This window comes from Ipomoea nil, unplaced genomic scaffold (genome assembly GCF_001879475.1).
Source record: "Ipomoea nil cultivar Tokyo-kokei standard unplaced genomic scaffold, Asagao_1.1 scaffold2779, whole genome shotgun sequence".
NCBI classification, from domain to species: Eukaryota; Viridiplantae; Streptophyta; class Magnoliopsida; order Solanales; family Convolvulaceae; genus Ipomoea; species Ipomoea nil.
Genome location: NW_017619207.1, coordinates 1,135,567 through 1,151,432, shown reverse-complemented (window position 1 = coordinate 1,151,432; position 15,866 = coordinate 1,135,567). Strand labels below are relative to the sequence as shown.

The 15,866-nt window shown below is 34.1% G+C and overlaps 2 protein-coding genes and 1 long non-coding RNA gene across 12 annotated transcripts; 2 read left to right on the top strand and 1 right to left on the bottom strand.

Annotated features, from left to right (window-relative positions):
- The first annotated feature begins 207 nt into the window (after window positions 1-207).
- On the top strand, window positions 208-2,844 carry LOC109157270 (LRR receptor-like serine/threonine-protein kinase GSO2). The gene has a single exon (XM_019305171.1). The coding sequence runs from the start codon at window positions 208-210 to the stop codon at window positions 2,842-2,844; it is 2,637 nt and encodes an 878-aa protein (XP_019160716.1).
- A 426-nt stretch (window positions 2,845-3,270) lies between these two features.
- Window positions 3,271-3,871, top strand: LOC109157344. Its single transcript, XR_002050218.1, has 2 exons — window positions 3,271-3,309; window positions 3,793-3,871. It is a non-coding gene; the product is annotated as an uncharacterized LOC109157344 (long non-coding RNA).
- Window positions 3,872-4,274: 403 nt separating this feature from the next.
- On the bottom strand, window positions 4,275-11,568 carry LOC109157243 (protein STICHEL-like 2). 10 transcript variants are annotated; one of them, XM_019305145.1, is made up of 9 exons: window positions 11,312-11,568; window positions 10,877-10,987; window positions 8,925-10,577; window positions 8,630-8,819; window positions 7,349-7,531; window positions 7,014-7,235; window positions 5,379-6,090; window positions 4,734-4,791; window positions 4,275-4,601 (listed from the first exon to the last, which is right to left on the bottom strand). In XM_019305145.1, the coding sequence occupies exons 3-9, from the start codon at window positions 10,497-10,499 to the stop codon at window positions 4,530-4,532; spliced, it is 3,012 nt and encodes a 1,003-aa protein (XP_019160690.1). In that variant the 5' UTR covers window positions 10,500-10,577; window positions 10,877-10,987; window positions 11,312-11,568; the 3' UTR covers window positions 4,275-4,529. The 10 variants fall into 10 exon arrangements, with proteins under 10 accessions (XP_019160690.1, XP_019160689.1, XP_019160698.1 ...); XM_019305144.1 differs by having other exon boundaries at window positions 10,935-10,987; XM_019305153.1 differs by having other exon boundaries at window positions 4,734-4,788; window positions 10,935-10,987.
- Between the last annotated feature and the right edge of the window lie 4,298 nt (window positions 11,569-15,866).

Sequence of the window (15,866 nt, the reverse complement as noted above, 5' to 3'; positions counted from 1 at the left end):
ATTCAAGATTCTAGATTGAATTAAGATTCAAGAGTCAAGATTCAGTGTTCTTTGAATGCCTGCCCCCACGCACAATTAAGTTGACACTTGAAATCTGCATGCTAAGCTAGAGAAAGTATTTTCATGGAGTATATATATATATATATTAGAGTTTAGTTTGTTCATCAGCACAATGCAACAAACTAAATCTTCATATAATATAATATAATGGTCTCAAAAATGCATATCAGAATAATGCTTGGCCTTGTAATAACATTTCTGCACTTGTCGTCTCCTTCTCCTTTCACAAAAGGAGTTGGTGCCCAAAACATTATAAGCTGTATTGAAACCGAGAGGCAAGCACTTCTGGCTTTCAAGCAAAGCATTATGGAAGACAATGGCATGCTGTCTTCTTGGGGAACTCATAAAGAGTGCTGCAAATGGTGGGGTGTTCGCTGTAACAACGCCACGGGCCACGTTATTAGTCTCGATCTCCATGGCAATTCAAGTACCCATCACTACCTGAGTGCTCCCAAGGTTAGTTCATCTCTGCTTAAACTCGAGCATTTGAGTTATCTAGACCTAAGTTACAATGAATTCCAATGGAGTTCAGTCCCGGAATTCATTGGGTCCTTCCAAAGATTAAGAGTTTTGAATCTCCATAATGCCAACTTTGCTGGTGCTATTCCTCCCCATCTTGGGAACCTCACAAATCTAAGAGTTCTCTCATTATCTTATAATGGACTAAATGAAACCATTGGTGAGCTTCTTGAGAAGTTGGCAAGGGGTGCAGCTGGGAAGTCATTACAGGTTTTGGGGTTGTCTGGGAATGAACTAACTGGCACACTCCCTGCAAATATGAGCACTAGATTTGAATCCTTGAGAGAATTGCATGCAAGGCAAAACCTGGTGACTGGGTATTTGCCACCTCTATTGCCTTCAAGCCTTGAGCAATTAGATTTAGCCATTAACAATTTTGGTAGTGTGTTTCAAGACCACACCAAAGGTTTTGGAAAAGCAAGTAATCTTGTGAAACTAGATTTATCCTTCAATCTGATCACAGGGCCATTTCCAGATTTATCAGATTTTTTGTCATTGAGAGTGTTGAATCTGAGTGGGAATCTAATACAAGGGGGGTTATCAGAGACCATAGGGAAGCTATCAAAGCTTCAAGTATTGAATTTAAGGTCCAACTTTTTGGGAGGAGTTATTAGTGAAGCCCACTTTAGGAACCTTACCAGCATCCAAAAGATGGATTTATCTCTAAACCCAGGATTGTCATTCAACTTCAGTGATGATTGGGTTCCTCCTTTTCATACCTTAAACTCTATGGTGATAGGAAATTGTAAAGTTGGGCCTAAATTCCCAAATTGGCTGAGAAATCAAAGTTGGTTTTCAGAGCTTGATCTCTCCTCTGCTAATATTTCTGATACAATACCCAATTGGTTTTGGGACCTCATCATCTCCCCCAAACTTAGATACTTGAATTTATCTCACAACAACATTGATGGGAAATTGCCTGATTTATCCAACAAGCTTTCTCCTTTTTCACTCATAGATCTTAGCTACAACAAATTTTGGGGTCCCATATCCACATTCGTTGGAGATTTTTTAATACTTAATCTCTCGAATAATAACTTTGTTGGGTCAATTTCTTTCTTGTGCTCAATTATTACCCAGAATACTTTATGTATTGACCTTTCGTATAATCATTTCTCTGGTAAGGTTCCTGATTGTTGGAATAGCAACATTTCAAATCTGGCCATTATTAATTTGGCGAATAATGATTTCTTTGGAGAAGTTCCGCACTCTTTAGGCTCCCTGCCTCAGCTTCAATCATTGCATTTGCGTAACAACTACTTCAATGGGGAATTGCCTTCCTCATTTCAAAATTGTACATCCTTGAGAATTATGGATCTCGGAGGAAATAAGTTTACTGGTACAATCCCATCATGGATAGGAAGCCATCTAACTAATTTGACCATTATTAGCCTGCGCAATAACAACTTTAATGGAAGCATGCCTAAAAGTTTGTGTCACCTTAGGAATGTCCACCTCTTGGATCTCTCTCAAAACAAGGTGACAGGGAGAATCCCGCGCTGCTTTAACAATTTTACTACTCTGATTCAGAGTACTCCCATTGGAAGCATTGAAATCTCCTACTTTACTATCACGGGAGATAATGATTATCCTCGCTTCTACATGGACAATGTTTTTGTTCAATGGAAAAACAAGGACTCAAAGTACGACAAGCAATTAGGATTCTTGTATTGCATTGATCTTTCAAGCAATCAATTGATTGGAGATATCCCAAAAGAACTTTATGCTCTCAGGGAATTACTCTCCCTGAACCTTTCAAGAAACCATTTGACTGGTAAAATATTTCCATCAATTTATGAGATGGAAAAGTTAGAATCCCTTGATCTATCCAGGAATCAACTCTCAGGTGAAATTCCAACTGGTCTTGCGCTATTGAATTTTCTTGGGGTTCTTGACCTATCAAACAACTTCTTGTCCGGTAAAATTCCCAAGGGCACTCAACTACAAACTTTCAATGCTTCATCCTATGCTGAAAATAGCGGCTTATGTGGGGACCCACTTCCCAAGTGTTCCACAGATGTTCCTCAACATGGCAAAAATAATGACTATCAAGAAGGAGATGAGAGTCTTGTAGATCGGGAATTTTACATATCTGTGGTGATTGGGTTCTCTGTCAGCTTTTGGGGACTTGTGGTCTCATTGGTGCTCAGTGATAAATGGAGATTAGTTTATTATGGGTTCCTCAATGATGTCAAAGATGGGATGTACGTGAAAATGAAAATTTATTTAATGAGAGCACACCGAAGAGTTATGGACAAATGCTGATTTTATGAATTAGTGACGGTATGATTACTTTATTCATGTATTATTTCATTTTTACATAGTATTTACTAATAAAAATTTTGCCTCATCTTTGACATACTTGCACAGATGGATCATGTGCAAATTGCAGCACAAAATTGAAGAATATTGATGGAGTAGTTGGTTTGAACTTTGAAGATTTGTGTGTTTCCTTCACTTTCTGTTAGATGGAGAAGTATGTACTAATTTTTCTAATAAATCCTATTTGTGTTTGCTAAAACTCCATCCCTTCCTGACATTCTAAAGATAATATATTGTCATTGTTACTTGACATTATTGGAAATTTTATCTTCTTTGTTGTTTTTCTTTAATCAGTGTGGTTGTGTTTGGTTTGCACATAGAAATCGAAATCAGAATGTGAATTAAAATATTAAATATTTAATAATGGTATGGGTTTTGGTCAAAGTATTTTTCATGTTTGATAGTATGGTGAAATTGGATTGATTACTAATATTGATATTTAGTTATGTATGGTCCTATAATAGAATAAAGATTTTAAAAATACAAAAATAAAAAATCAAGATTGATCCTAATATAATGATATCCAAAACACCAATATAAACAAAAAAAAAAAAAGAAAATCTAAACAAAAATCTAAAAACACTAATTCAAAATTAAAAATCATATTACAAATAAGATAGAATGATACATTTTTAAATAGAGAATTAAGTTTTTAATTGAAGGGGTAATCAAATCTCATAGTTGTGTTTAAAAAGTTGTCAACCAAACACTAACTATAATTTTGATTCTCATTCCTAATGTTTAAACCCATGAACCAAACACACCATGTGTTCTCTCTTATAACTTAAATTAGTTTGTTCCTTGTTAAGTTTACCCACACATGAGGTGGGTTCACACATGAGAATCAAATACTTAGTAATGATAATAGATTTTGGTAAAAATATTAGTAAGGTGGAATTGGAATAATTACCAATATTGTTGTTTCGTTATGTATGATCCTATAATGAGAATAAAGGTTTTAAACATACAAGAACAAAAAATCAAGACATCCAAAGAACCAATATGAACAAAATAAAATTAAAAAAAATCTAAAAGTACTAATCCAAACTTAAAAATCAAATTACCAATTATGAGAAAGAATAATGAAATGAAACCTTTATTTTATTAAAGGATGAGTTTTCTAATTAAAGGGGTAATCAAATCTCATAGTAATGTTCTAAAAACATGTCAACCAAACAATAACAATGACTTTGATTCTCATTCCTAATAGCTAAACCTATGAACGAAACACACCCTATAAACAGAAAAAAGCACATAAATATTTTTCAAGGAACTAGAATTCCTAAAAGTGGAGGAAAATAGAATTATGCTTTGTTTGGTTCATGAAAAAAAAAAAATCAAAGGAACTTGAATTCCTCAAATACCTAAAACCATGCCTCCTAAGAACCATGTTTGGCCAAATAATTCATATTACCAACAAAGGAGAATTGAAGCAAAAGAACCATATTCATTGCACAATTTCATTAGTTACCCATTTTCCCTTCCATATGTTCTGAGAGGGCTTCATGTATACAAATCTCATTTCATCAACTTTCTTTCAGACTCCTCTAAGCTTCATTCAAGCAAATTATATACTTACAAATTAAAGTATGTTAAATATGAATCTCCAATAGCCTGTAGACTGCAGTTCATGTTGCGGGGGCGCAAGGCATGACCAACTGCATATGTGAGTTTTCGGGTTGACGCTTCAATCTCAAAGCCTGCATATTTACACGCCATCACTTCATATCTCAAGTATTCTTTAAGTCAAAGATAGACACGTTAACTATATATAAAAGTTGCTGGTTCGGTAAGAACTAAGAAGATATGTTGTGCGTGGAAACCACAATTACCTTCTTGAAAGGTGAAACAACAGTCCTCCAGCAGTGAAACTTTGATGACCTAGAACTGCTGAATAGAATAGAGAGAGGCACAGGTTAACATCTAATGTGGACATGGGAATTTACGAGGAGGAAGGTACTAGCACTACTAGCAATAAACGACATCATCAATAATGCAAAAATCAGTGGCAAAAGTGTGCCCAGAGAAGCTCGTGTTATGATATGAAAAATGATCTATAGACAATTTCCTTATTGTTGGGCAAATGGGCGGAGGCCGGTGAAGGGCCAAGTCCAGCAATTGGTTACAGGTTCGAATACCAGCAAGAACAGTTTAGAGTGGCAGGTGTTGGGAGAGGGAATTATTGGGCAGAGGCCTGTAACGGGCCAAGTCCAGCAATTGGCGGCTAGGGAGGGGATTATTGGGTGGAGGCCGGTGAAGGGTCAAGTCCAGAAACCCTGCCTCTTGAAAATGTGGAGGCATAAAAGGAAATAAAGTTGCGCTTTCGCTACTAACTATAGTTGTTGGCGTGGTAAATGCTTGATCCTAACACTTATTATGACATGAAAAGTTTATAATGAAAAACAATAATCACACCAAGTACAAATCCAATACTAAAATAATATTGTGATAATTTTAGGACAGAAGAAAAAACTTACATCTCTATATTTCCTGAGCAGCAGTTAATTGGCCTGCTGCAAGTGATGTGAGGATCACTGGCACAGAAGTGTGTTTCAGAAGTTTTGTTAGGGATCGATAAAGCCCAATTGCCTGATTGCTGACCCAAGGGACAAATCGAACGAGATTCATTCGATGAGTATGATCTCTTTAGATGCTTCACACTTGGAAAGCAGCCATGATTTTTTTCTGGCTCCAATGCAAGAAAATCTTTGCACCCACGATTACTTCCCTTGTTAAAGCAATCGCCTTCTAAGCAGTGCTGCAATTGCATGCTGTCTGTCCAGTCCGCATTTACCATTCCAATGGTTAGAGCATTTCCGTCATTGTTTCTTATAGTTCTTACTGTTGCTTTCTGTTGAGTTTGAGAAACACACTCAGAAGAACATGCGTCATTCACTTTATCCATTTTAATAATTCTTTTAGAAGCAAAATCAGAGACCTCTGATGGATCACTTCCAGATTCAGAAATTTCTGATTTGTGGTTCTTCTTACGTGAACAACCGAACAGGCTAAAAGACAGCTTGTTCACTCTCGCATGCTTTCTTGGAAAAGCACCATTCATGAGATTGATTCTTATCTCTACATTGCAACAAAGTGTCTGCTGAAGTGCATTTGCTATCGACTTCCATGATTTCTCAGCCTTCGATACATAATCAGGGTGAGAAAACTTCAGTTCAGCAACCGCTAAACCTGAATGCAAGACAGAGGAGCATCAATAAAGCATTTTGTTAAATATCCAAAGCAGATGGGAAAGGGAAAAAGAACAAATATGTGTTTCTTAATGCCAATTCAACTCAGGCATACTATAAGTGCAAGGTCTCACACATAGCTGGGTTTGGGAAAGGAAGACATGCAGAACCTTTACATTCTAAGAAAGATTTGTTCTAGCACTCAAATTCATGACCTAACGGTCAACGGGTGAGCACTTGGTGATTTCACAAATTCCATTAAAAAGTAGTATCTCTAGGGTTTGAACCTAAGACCTCTCATTTGAGGGGCCACAGCTATGCCGCTCGACCACACTTCTTAATATCAATAGAAACACTAAAATGGGGGGTAACCCCATCTAAGATGGCTAAGGATACAAAATTACAAACTTGTAACCACAAGGTCACGAGTTCAAATCCCAGCCTTCTTGGTTTGAACCGGTCAGCTATGGGCAACCTAGGCTGGTTTACCTCCTTGTGGTCCTTTGCCGGTTAGGATCACAAGGCGGGATTTACCCAGTGCACACCCTCAAGTAGTGGTTGCGGATTTCCCTCGTCACCCCAAAAAATAGAAACACTAAAATGTCTTAGTTTTTACTTGAATGAAAGAGGACATAACCAATCCACAAGGATATCCTTATCAGCATCCTATTTAACAGTCACAAAATATAATTCACTGTAAAACTATACCGACAACTCTCAAGTATGTTGCACAAGCATGACATTATCAAGTTACAGTAACAATAAAAAGAAAACCAAAAAACTAAATGAGGCCATAGAACTATGAGGTTAGATTGGGAAAAGCACTTTGACGATGTGATACGATGAGAAGAATCGTTCAAATATCATGTGTCAAAGAACACGAGATATCAAACATGTTCAAAATTGGGTACAATAAAAGCCCACCTTGCTTAAGACAAATTGATGACAAAATTCCCCGTCTCTGCAAAAAGTTTTTTAATGAATGGGATTCACACTTTGCAATAGCTTTACTCCATATGGATGTCAAAGTTTCTTCATCATTCTGCATCCTCACTTGACAGGATTCACTGCTCTCACATGCACAATTTGCAACGTGCTTCAAACTCTCACCAGTTGAGGATGTGCTGCAAAAATTACCATCTAAATCTGACAAAATTGGATTAAGAAATCACTTTAATTAATTGGTTGAAGATAATGGTCTGCTTTGTTCTGTAAACAAAGCATAAAGAAGCATTCTATGTTTATTCAATCATATTCACCTTGTGGGTATTCTGTTCTACTGCATAACCTTGCTTCATTGGGATCCATTGAAGAACCCACGGAGCTTAGCTGCAGAAGAGCAGCAGTCAGCCAAGTGGTCTGACTCTTTGACATCCTCAATTGTTTCTCCGTTTCAGAAAGTATTTTCAGGGCATGACTTAGTTGCTGTGTGCTAGCTTCAGCTGTGGCGATCAGGGTGGAAAACCAAAGTGAAAAATGCAGTCTCATAAGAAAAAGAACAAAGCAAACAAAAAAGAGTAAAACTAACACTAGATCAAACAGCTTCCTTATTTAAACACACAGAATTTATTGTATCTTGAAACTATGGAATTTTCCTTAAATCTTTTTTTTTTTTTGGATAATTTTTGCAAACACGAAAGGAGGTCAGGTCTTATACTCTTATGTTTCCTCATGATTCGTATCAATTTCATTAATAAAACCAGGAAGGGCAGGCCAATCCCCCCTCCCCGCTGCGATATGGCACTTTTTTGGTTTAAAACAATACCTAAAATGGAACTACTTGTTGGCATTTTTTACCATTCAATTCCTTAAATATTTCTCCTGCTGTCTTCTTCCCTATAGGCTATAGCAAAAGGTTATACATAAAAGTCAAAAGTAAGAAATAAAATATAATATTTTCTTTTATTCAAACAATAGCACTTTTCTCCTACAAAGGAGTGAGCCAAATGATAGATCAAAGGGAATTAAGAAATGGATGACAAAAATGCCCCCAAGGATTATACTTGTTTCTTTTTCATCCAATTTTAACAGAGAATTTATAGAGAGAACCCAACATTGTCCAACACTGTCCATTTCGCAAGACAAGCAAAAAAGTGGAAGTACTAATATACTCAAGAGGCCATAATTGGAATTAGTCTAAAATAAGTTAATACCAAAGGAGAAACTATGTCCTATGAAGTAACAAAAAGTGGCTAATAGCTTCCTAATAGAGTTAATGCCACAATTAGTCGTCAGAGTATTGTGACATCACCATTATCAACCTTAAAATCGACCACTTCAAATCCTAAGAATTAAGTCCTCCACTACATTTTACTTCCAATTGGCATTAAGACCATGGATAGAATTGTCATTTTATACCCCACCCCCTTCTTTCACCCCTAACTTCGTCCCACTGAATGCCATTTCCAAAAAAACATTCTGTGATGTAAAGATAAATATCACTAAAAGCTTTTCACCTCTCGTACACGTGGAACATCAATTCATAGAATCATAGTATCAGAGTGCAACAGAATGAATAGTGATGAGAATTAGAGACATACAAAAGCGTCCACCAAGAACCCTCTTTCCAGCAAGAATATCCATTATGAGATTTGCCAACTGTGATATCAATTGCATGGGATCTATCCGCGATCTCATGAGCTCTCTGGCTCTTTTCACTGTATTACAAGTATCAGATGACAATGCCAGATGTAGTAACTCCACTAATTCATCATCAGAGACGGCTCCAATCTGCACCGGACAAAAGATGAAATCAGTTTAGTATTTTTGAATAACAATATCTGCAAAAATCAAAGAAAGTATAACACAAAAAATAAATAAATAATGAACACATACTAGCTCGTAAACTAATGGCATTGAAATTCTTTTACCAAGCAAACTGAGCTGCTCAAGCATCATCTCCCCATCACGAAGTGAACCATTTGATTTGCAAGCAATGAACTCTAAAGCATCCTGATCAAATTCACCTCCTTCTTCTGCACAGATTTTCCCCAAATGGTTTGCAATATCAATGTCTTTAATTTTAGGAAAATGGTATTTCTGTGACCGTGACACTGCAGTGCGGGGCAGTTTATCAAGATCCGGGGTAATCATTATGAAGATAACATGTCGAGATAGCTCATCAAGGCTACTCAAAATAGTTCCCCATGTTTCTTCTCGCAATAGTTGACACTCATCAAAAATAAAAGTCTTAAATCGGGAAGAGAGGGGAGGGATCCCTGCACTCTTCATAAGTGATCTAATCCTTTCCATTTTATTGATTTTCAAGCAATCTACTTCTATCACATCCTTATTCCTTCCAGAGAAGAAGAGAACACATTCTAGGCACAGGCCACATGGTTTTTCGGCATCTGAAGAAAGACAGTTTAATGCAGCCGCAAAGATTCTTGATGCCGATGTTTTTCCAGTACCACGTGGACCATGAAAAAGGTAGAAGGGATGTATTCGTCCGGTTGAGATTGTATTCAAAAGGGACCTTGCTACTACACTTTGCCCTACCAATTCACTGAATAATTTTGGTCTGAACTTTTGATACACATTTCTACTTTCTGAAATGGAAGTAACCCCATTGCTGTAAAGCTCCCAGCATCTTCTTTCTCCAGCAAAGAGAGTTTCACCTCCATCCCCAGAAAGAAGTGGCTGCTCTTCCACATCTGGAAGAAGATTGGATCCTCTAAGCCGTGGGGTCCCCAACCAGCAGGAGCTAATCCCACATCCATGGTTAACAGAGTCAACAATATCGAAATCTTCACTATCATACTGTGGCATCACATGACGGTACCCTTCCAAAGCACCATTTGCAGAAAACTGAGGACTGCCTAGCTGATTCATAACATTATCAACTGCTGGTCTAGATGATCTGTATTGATTTCTATATTTACTTTTCTTCTTTGGCGGATTTGCAACCCGCACTGACTCTTCATTCCTTTCGTTACATGAACCCACGCCTTCACCACAGTCATTTGAAGATGCTACGCAAGCCAATTCCAAACCTTGCTTTCTGACTACTCTACAATATCTTTCACTCGGAGATTTGTTTTTTTCTGCAACAACCTTGGTTGAGTGATCAAAGTTGGGTCGTTCAGCATGAATGATACCATTACTGCCTCCATTCTCAACCCATCCTGCAGTTTCATGTGATTCCAATTTTGAGTTGGGTTTCCTTACACCACAATCTGGGTCCTTAGCACCAGGATAATAAGCCTCATTCCTCGTGAATAAAGCATTGTCATTTTTCTCAAATCCTAAACTAATCCCATTACTTGAATTTGTTTCCCAATTCAAATTTTCAAGGAATGCAGAGAATTTCCCCATTGAATTAGTTGAGGGATCTCTAAGAGACTTAACTCTTCTAAGTGCAACCAGTGTTCTTGATATGGGAATATCAACAGAGTGCCGCCGCCCATCCATCACTTCAAGATATTGATACTTTTGAACCCCACAAACAATTTTCTTTACTGTACTCACCAAAGTATGCTATTTTTCAACCTGGAATTCACAAAAATAAATATAAAAAACTCATATTATACCACAATAAAAAACTTTCTTGTTGAGAAGAGACTAAAATGGATTCTGCAAACCAAGAAGAGAAACATTTAAAGAAAATGCAGAACACCCAACAACTCCAACAAAAAGAAAACAGGGCAAAAGACGGGCCATTAAATACAGGACCACCAGAAATTAGCACACCATAATTGAAAACCCAAACAGAACTATTAATCATTAGTTTTCACAAGAAAGATGTAAAAGCAACCCCAAAAAAAAAAAAAAAGCAAGCGGGGCCTAACCTCAATCTCTACACAGTACACAGCCAAAAAGCAAAGCATTATGTAAACGCAGCAGTACCTTTCATAAACAACAACACTCGAAAAGTTTCAAGCCCACTCTTCCCTATCCGCCTACAACAAAGTAAACACACAAAACCATTCAACAATAAAAACCAAAAAGAAATCAAACAATTCAACTTCACCACAATGGCACATTTCCACACACACTCACAGAGTTTTGCATACCCTTTGAAAATGCTGTCCTCTTTGGTGAATCCAAAACATATATTCGTTTAAAATAAATAGGGAGAATATTTGGGTATAAGAAAAAAAAAATATGAGTATAAATAAATGCATGTTTATCCAGAATAAAGAAATTATTTTTTGGAAAAACAAGTGAGAAACGACAAAATTGAAAAACGGACTTGAGGACAGACACATGGAAACACAGAAAACCTGTGAAGTGGAGTGGAGAAGAAGCGTAGGAAGCCTTGAAGTTCACGAGAAATTTTGAAATGGGAGCGAGGATTACGGAATACCCATTGAAGATCAGACCATAAAGACAATGGGTCTTCGATTTTCTTGGGATTTGAGGGGCGGTTTGGTTGAAGCTCAAGCTTTTACTGCCCTGAAGAAGGAAGCAAGGGCCATTGTAGCAAAGATCATTAATGCTTGGGGGAATAGGGGTGACACAAATGGCATCACCTTCTACCTTTTACTCACCATCTTTTTTTCATCCAAACAAATTACATAAATATTACTCCGTAATATGTTTAATACTCCCTCCCTCCTTCCAAAAATAAAAAATAAAAAATAAAAATACTCCCTCCTCCATCCAATTTATTTGTCTGATTCAATTAAGACTTGAAGCTATTTTTAATTAATTTTTTATAATATTAAATTAAGTATTAGTATATAAATTTATATATTTAAAAATTACATTAAAATACTATCAAAACACAATAAATTTAAATTTAAAAATAATTAAAAATTACTAAAGAAAAAATAAGCAATGAATAAAGAGTTGGTTTGACCAATAAATAGTAAACATGAGATAAGAGATATTACATTTTAGTTTTAATAGGTTTATTTTTTTCCATTTTTATTTTAATTTGTATGTATATAAATTATAATTATGGAAAATTTTTAAAATGTATTATTATTTTAACACTGTAATTCTATAAATGTATTATTATTTTTGTAAAAATAAAAAATTACTATGCAATTTTATTTAGGGTAATAAGCACGATATTCTCGATATTGTAAAATTTTGTATGCATATATATATATATATATATATATATATATATATATATATATATATATATATATATATATACTGATATACAAACCATTTTAAGAAAAAAGAAGTCATACGTTTTAACTCTACTTCAAACATATATAAGCATTTCCTTTTCATATCATAAATGAAATCCAAAAAAATTATAGGGTCCGTTTACTAACAGAAAACTGTTCTTTATTTTTTATTTTCTAATTTTTCTGTTTTCATTATCTGTTTTCTGTTTAGAAAATTTGTTTACTAACAAAAAACTGTTCTCTGTTTTCTAATTTTTCGGTTTTCACCTAAAATTTAGTTCAGATAATATTAATATTTTTTGAGCTAATAATTAAAATATTTTTTTTAAATGTATTCATTTTAATGACATGTATGTGAATATACAACTTTGACTTTGAATTCTAATATATGTGAGATTTCAATATCCGATATCTGGACCGAACTTGTATTATGAATAACATAATTAAAAATATTCGAACTAATAATCTATTGAGTTCAATCAAAATCTAAAACATTATATAGAGTTTAATTCTTAATTTTGATAATGTAAAAATAATGTATAACTTTAAAGTGTAAACAAATAAATTATGTTTAAATATAAGTAAAGTAAGTAGAAAAGATAAAAGATAGTGATAAGTAAAACAAGATGATAATGAATATAATCATAGTAATGTGGTTATAGTGACATATAACTAAATAGATGATAGATGATTCTGTTTTCCATTTCGAATAGTTTTTAAGTGTGTTCCAGTTTTACAGAAATTTTCAGAAATTATTTTCAGTTTTCAAAATAGAAAACTGTGTTAGTAAACATGTTTTCTGTTTTCAGAAAAAGTTGTTTACATCCAAGATTTGTAAAGGGGGAGTAATAAAAAACTAGTTTTCCTACTTCATTTTTTCCTAGTTTTTGGAACAATAAAAAACTATATATATATATATATATATATATTGAAAATCAATACCATAATTTCATTAAAACAAGTGTTCAATACAACTTGGAACAATAAAAAACTATAGGAATAAGGTTCAAATTGGTCACTGAACGTAACCTGAAAATGCAATTAGGCCACTGAACGAAAAAAAAAAGTGCAATTAGGCCATTGAACTCAAAAAATGTGCAATTAGGCCACTGAACTCTCCAAACGTATGCAATTTTACCGGATAGCAGGTTACCATCAATTTTAGCAAGTTACCTGCTTACGTGGCAGCTTAGTTGGCATTTTTAATAATTTTTAATAATTAATTTTAATAATAAATTTTATAAAAAATTGGAAAAAATTAAATAAAAAATAAAACAAAGTCGTTTTTATTTTTTTAAAAAAAAATTAATAAAAATATATTATTAAAATTTATTAAAAATTAATTAAAATTTATTAAAAATGCCAACTCAGCTGCCACGTAAGCAGATAACCTGCTAAAATTGAGGGTAACCTGCTATCAGGTGAAATTGCACATTTTTAGAGTGTTCAGTGGCCTAATTGCATTTTTTTTTTTCGTTCAGTGGCATAATTGCACTTTCAGGTTACGTTCAGTGACCAATTTGAACCTTATTCCAAAACTATATATAAGGTTGGTTTTTAACAAATGTAGAGAGTTAGAGCCAATAGTATTCAAAAAAAAAAAAAAAAAAATGTAGAGAGTAGTTTTTACTTGGTTTTTTTCTTCTGCAATTTATGTTTTTTTTGTGAGGCCCGCCATGTGAGAGAAAATGGAGAACAAAGTCTGAATGGGATCTTTGGTTGGATGTAGTTGCAATTCAATTACAACATAATTCTTTGGCCATCCGAATTGCAGTATTTGGTTGGAGAGAATTGCAATTCTACCGAATTGTAATTCATATCCTCCCTCACATGAATTGCAATTCAATGGGGAAATGAAATAGAAAAATACTTCTTTACACTCTTATTATTAGTATTCTTCCAAAGGTTGAACTCCAACCCTAAGAGCCCCCCACCCTAATATTATTGTTACACAAGGACGTTTTAATCTTTATACAAGTTCTTCCATTCTCATTATTAGTTTGGATTAGATAGTAAGACCATTATTTTCTTATAAGTATGAAAGGTTAGCAGTTTGAATCCTACGGTTGTCTTTTTTTTTTTTTTTTTTTTTTTTTTTTTTTTTTTCATTTTGTAATATTAATAGTGAGATGAATGAAATTTTATTTTTAATATTTTTTTAATATTAATAGTGAGAATTCTAATTGGAATTTTTATTTGTAAACATTGTGGGGCCGTTACTAACTAGAAATTTCTGGAAATTTTCGGAAATTGGAAAATAAAAAACAGAAAATATGTTTACTAATACAGTTTTCCATTTTGAAAACTGAAAATAATTTCTGAAAATTTCTGAAAAATTGAAACACACTTAAAAACTGTTTTCAAAATGGAAAACAGAATCATCTATCATCTATTTAGTTATGTCACTATAATCACATTACTATAATTACAATCATTATCATCTTATTTTACTTATCACTATCTTTTATCTTTTCTACTTACTTTACTTATTTAAACATAATTTATTTTTACACTTTACAGAGTGTTTGGTTGGAGGGATTTTAAATTATCTTCCCACTTAATTCCCACCTAATTCCAAAGGCCATTAAATTTTGTAGTGATGAGTCAAAATTACCCCTTCGTTTTTTAACCTAAAATTAATGTCTAACAACAATAATGGACATTTTTGACTTTATACTACTTATTCCCTTTCAATTCCCATGTATACCAAACATTGGAATTGAAATTCCCAGTAATTCTATTCATGTCAACCAAACACTGACAGGGCGTTTGGTTGGAGGGATTTTAAATTCCCTTCCCACTTAATTCCCACATAACTCCAAAGACCATTAAATTCCGTAGTTTGGTTGGAGGGAATTGCAATTCCATGGAATTGAAATTCCCCCATTTTCACGGAATTAAAATCCCAAGGCCCCCCCCCCCCCCCCCCCTAGTATTTTAATTCCTGAGATTTTAGGAAGAAAAAAAATACTGATGAGACAAAATTACCCTTCTCTTTTTTAACCTAAAATGAATGTCTGATATTTCCTTTTAACAACAACAATGGGCATTTTGGACTTTATACTACTTATTCCCTTTCAATTCTCATGTATACCAAACATTGGAATTGAAATTCCCAGTAATTCTATTCCTGTCAACCAAACACTGGAATTTAAATTCCCACTTTATTCCTAGTAATTCAACTCCCATAGAATTACAATTCCTTTCCCACATAATTCCCCCCGTCCACCCAAACGCCCTGTGAAATTTAAATTCCCACTTTATTCCAAGTAATTCAACTCCCATGGAATTACAATTCCTTTCCCACATAATTCCTCCCTCCAACCAAACGTCCTATTAAAGCTAGACATTATTTACATTATTAAAATTAAGAATTAAACTCTATATAATGTTTTAGATTTTGATTGAACTCAATAGATTATTAGTTTGAATATTTTTAATTATGTTACATCATAATACAAGTTCGGTCCAAATATCGGATATTGAAATCTCACATATATTAGAATTCAAAGTAAAAGTTATATATTCATATACATGTCATTCAAATGAATATATCCAAAAATATATAATTTAAATATTAGCTCAAAAAATATTAATATTATCTAAATTAAATTTTAAGTGAAAACTGTAAAATTAGAAAAGAAAAAACAGAGAACAGTTTTCAGTTAATAAACAAGTTTTCTAAACAAAAAAC

Bases quoted from the DNA above. Each gene is read 5' to 3' on its own strand.
- LOC109157270 (XM_019305171.1), top strand. From the start codon at position 208: ATGGTCTCAAAAATGCATATCAGAATAATGCTTGGCCTTGTAATAACA.
- LOC109157243 (XM_019305145.1), bottom strand. From the start codon at position 10,499: ATGGATGGGCGGCGGCACTCTGTTGATATTCCCATATCAAGAACACTG. The intron at 7,532-8,629 runs GTATGTCTCTAA...TGATCGCCACAG, and splicing joins GGTTCTTGGTGGACGCTTTT to CTGAAGCTAGCACACAGCAA. The intron at 7,236-7,348 runs GTGAATATGATT...CAATTTTGTCAG, and splicing joins TAGAACAGAATACCCACAAG to ATTTAGATGGTAATTTTTGC.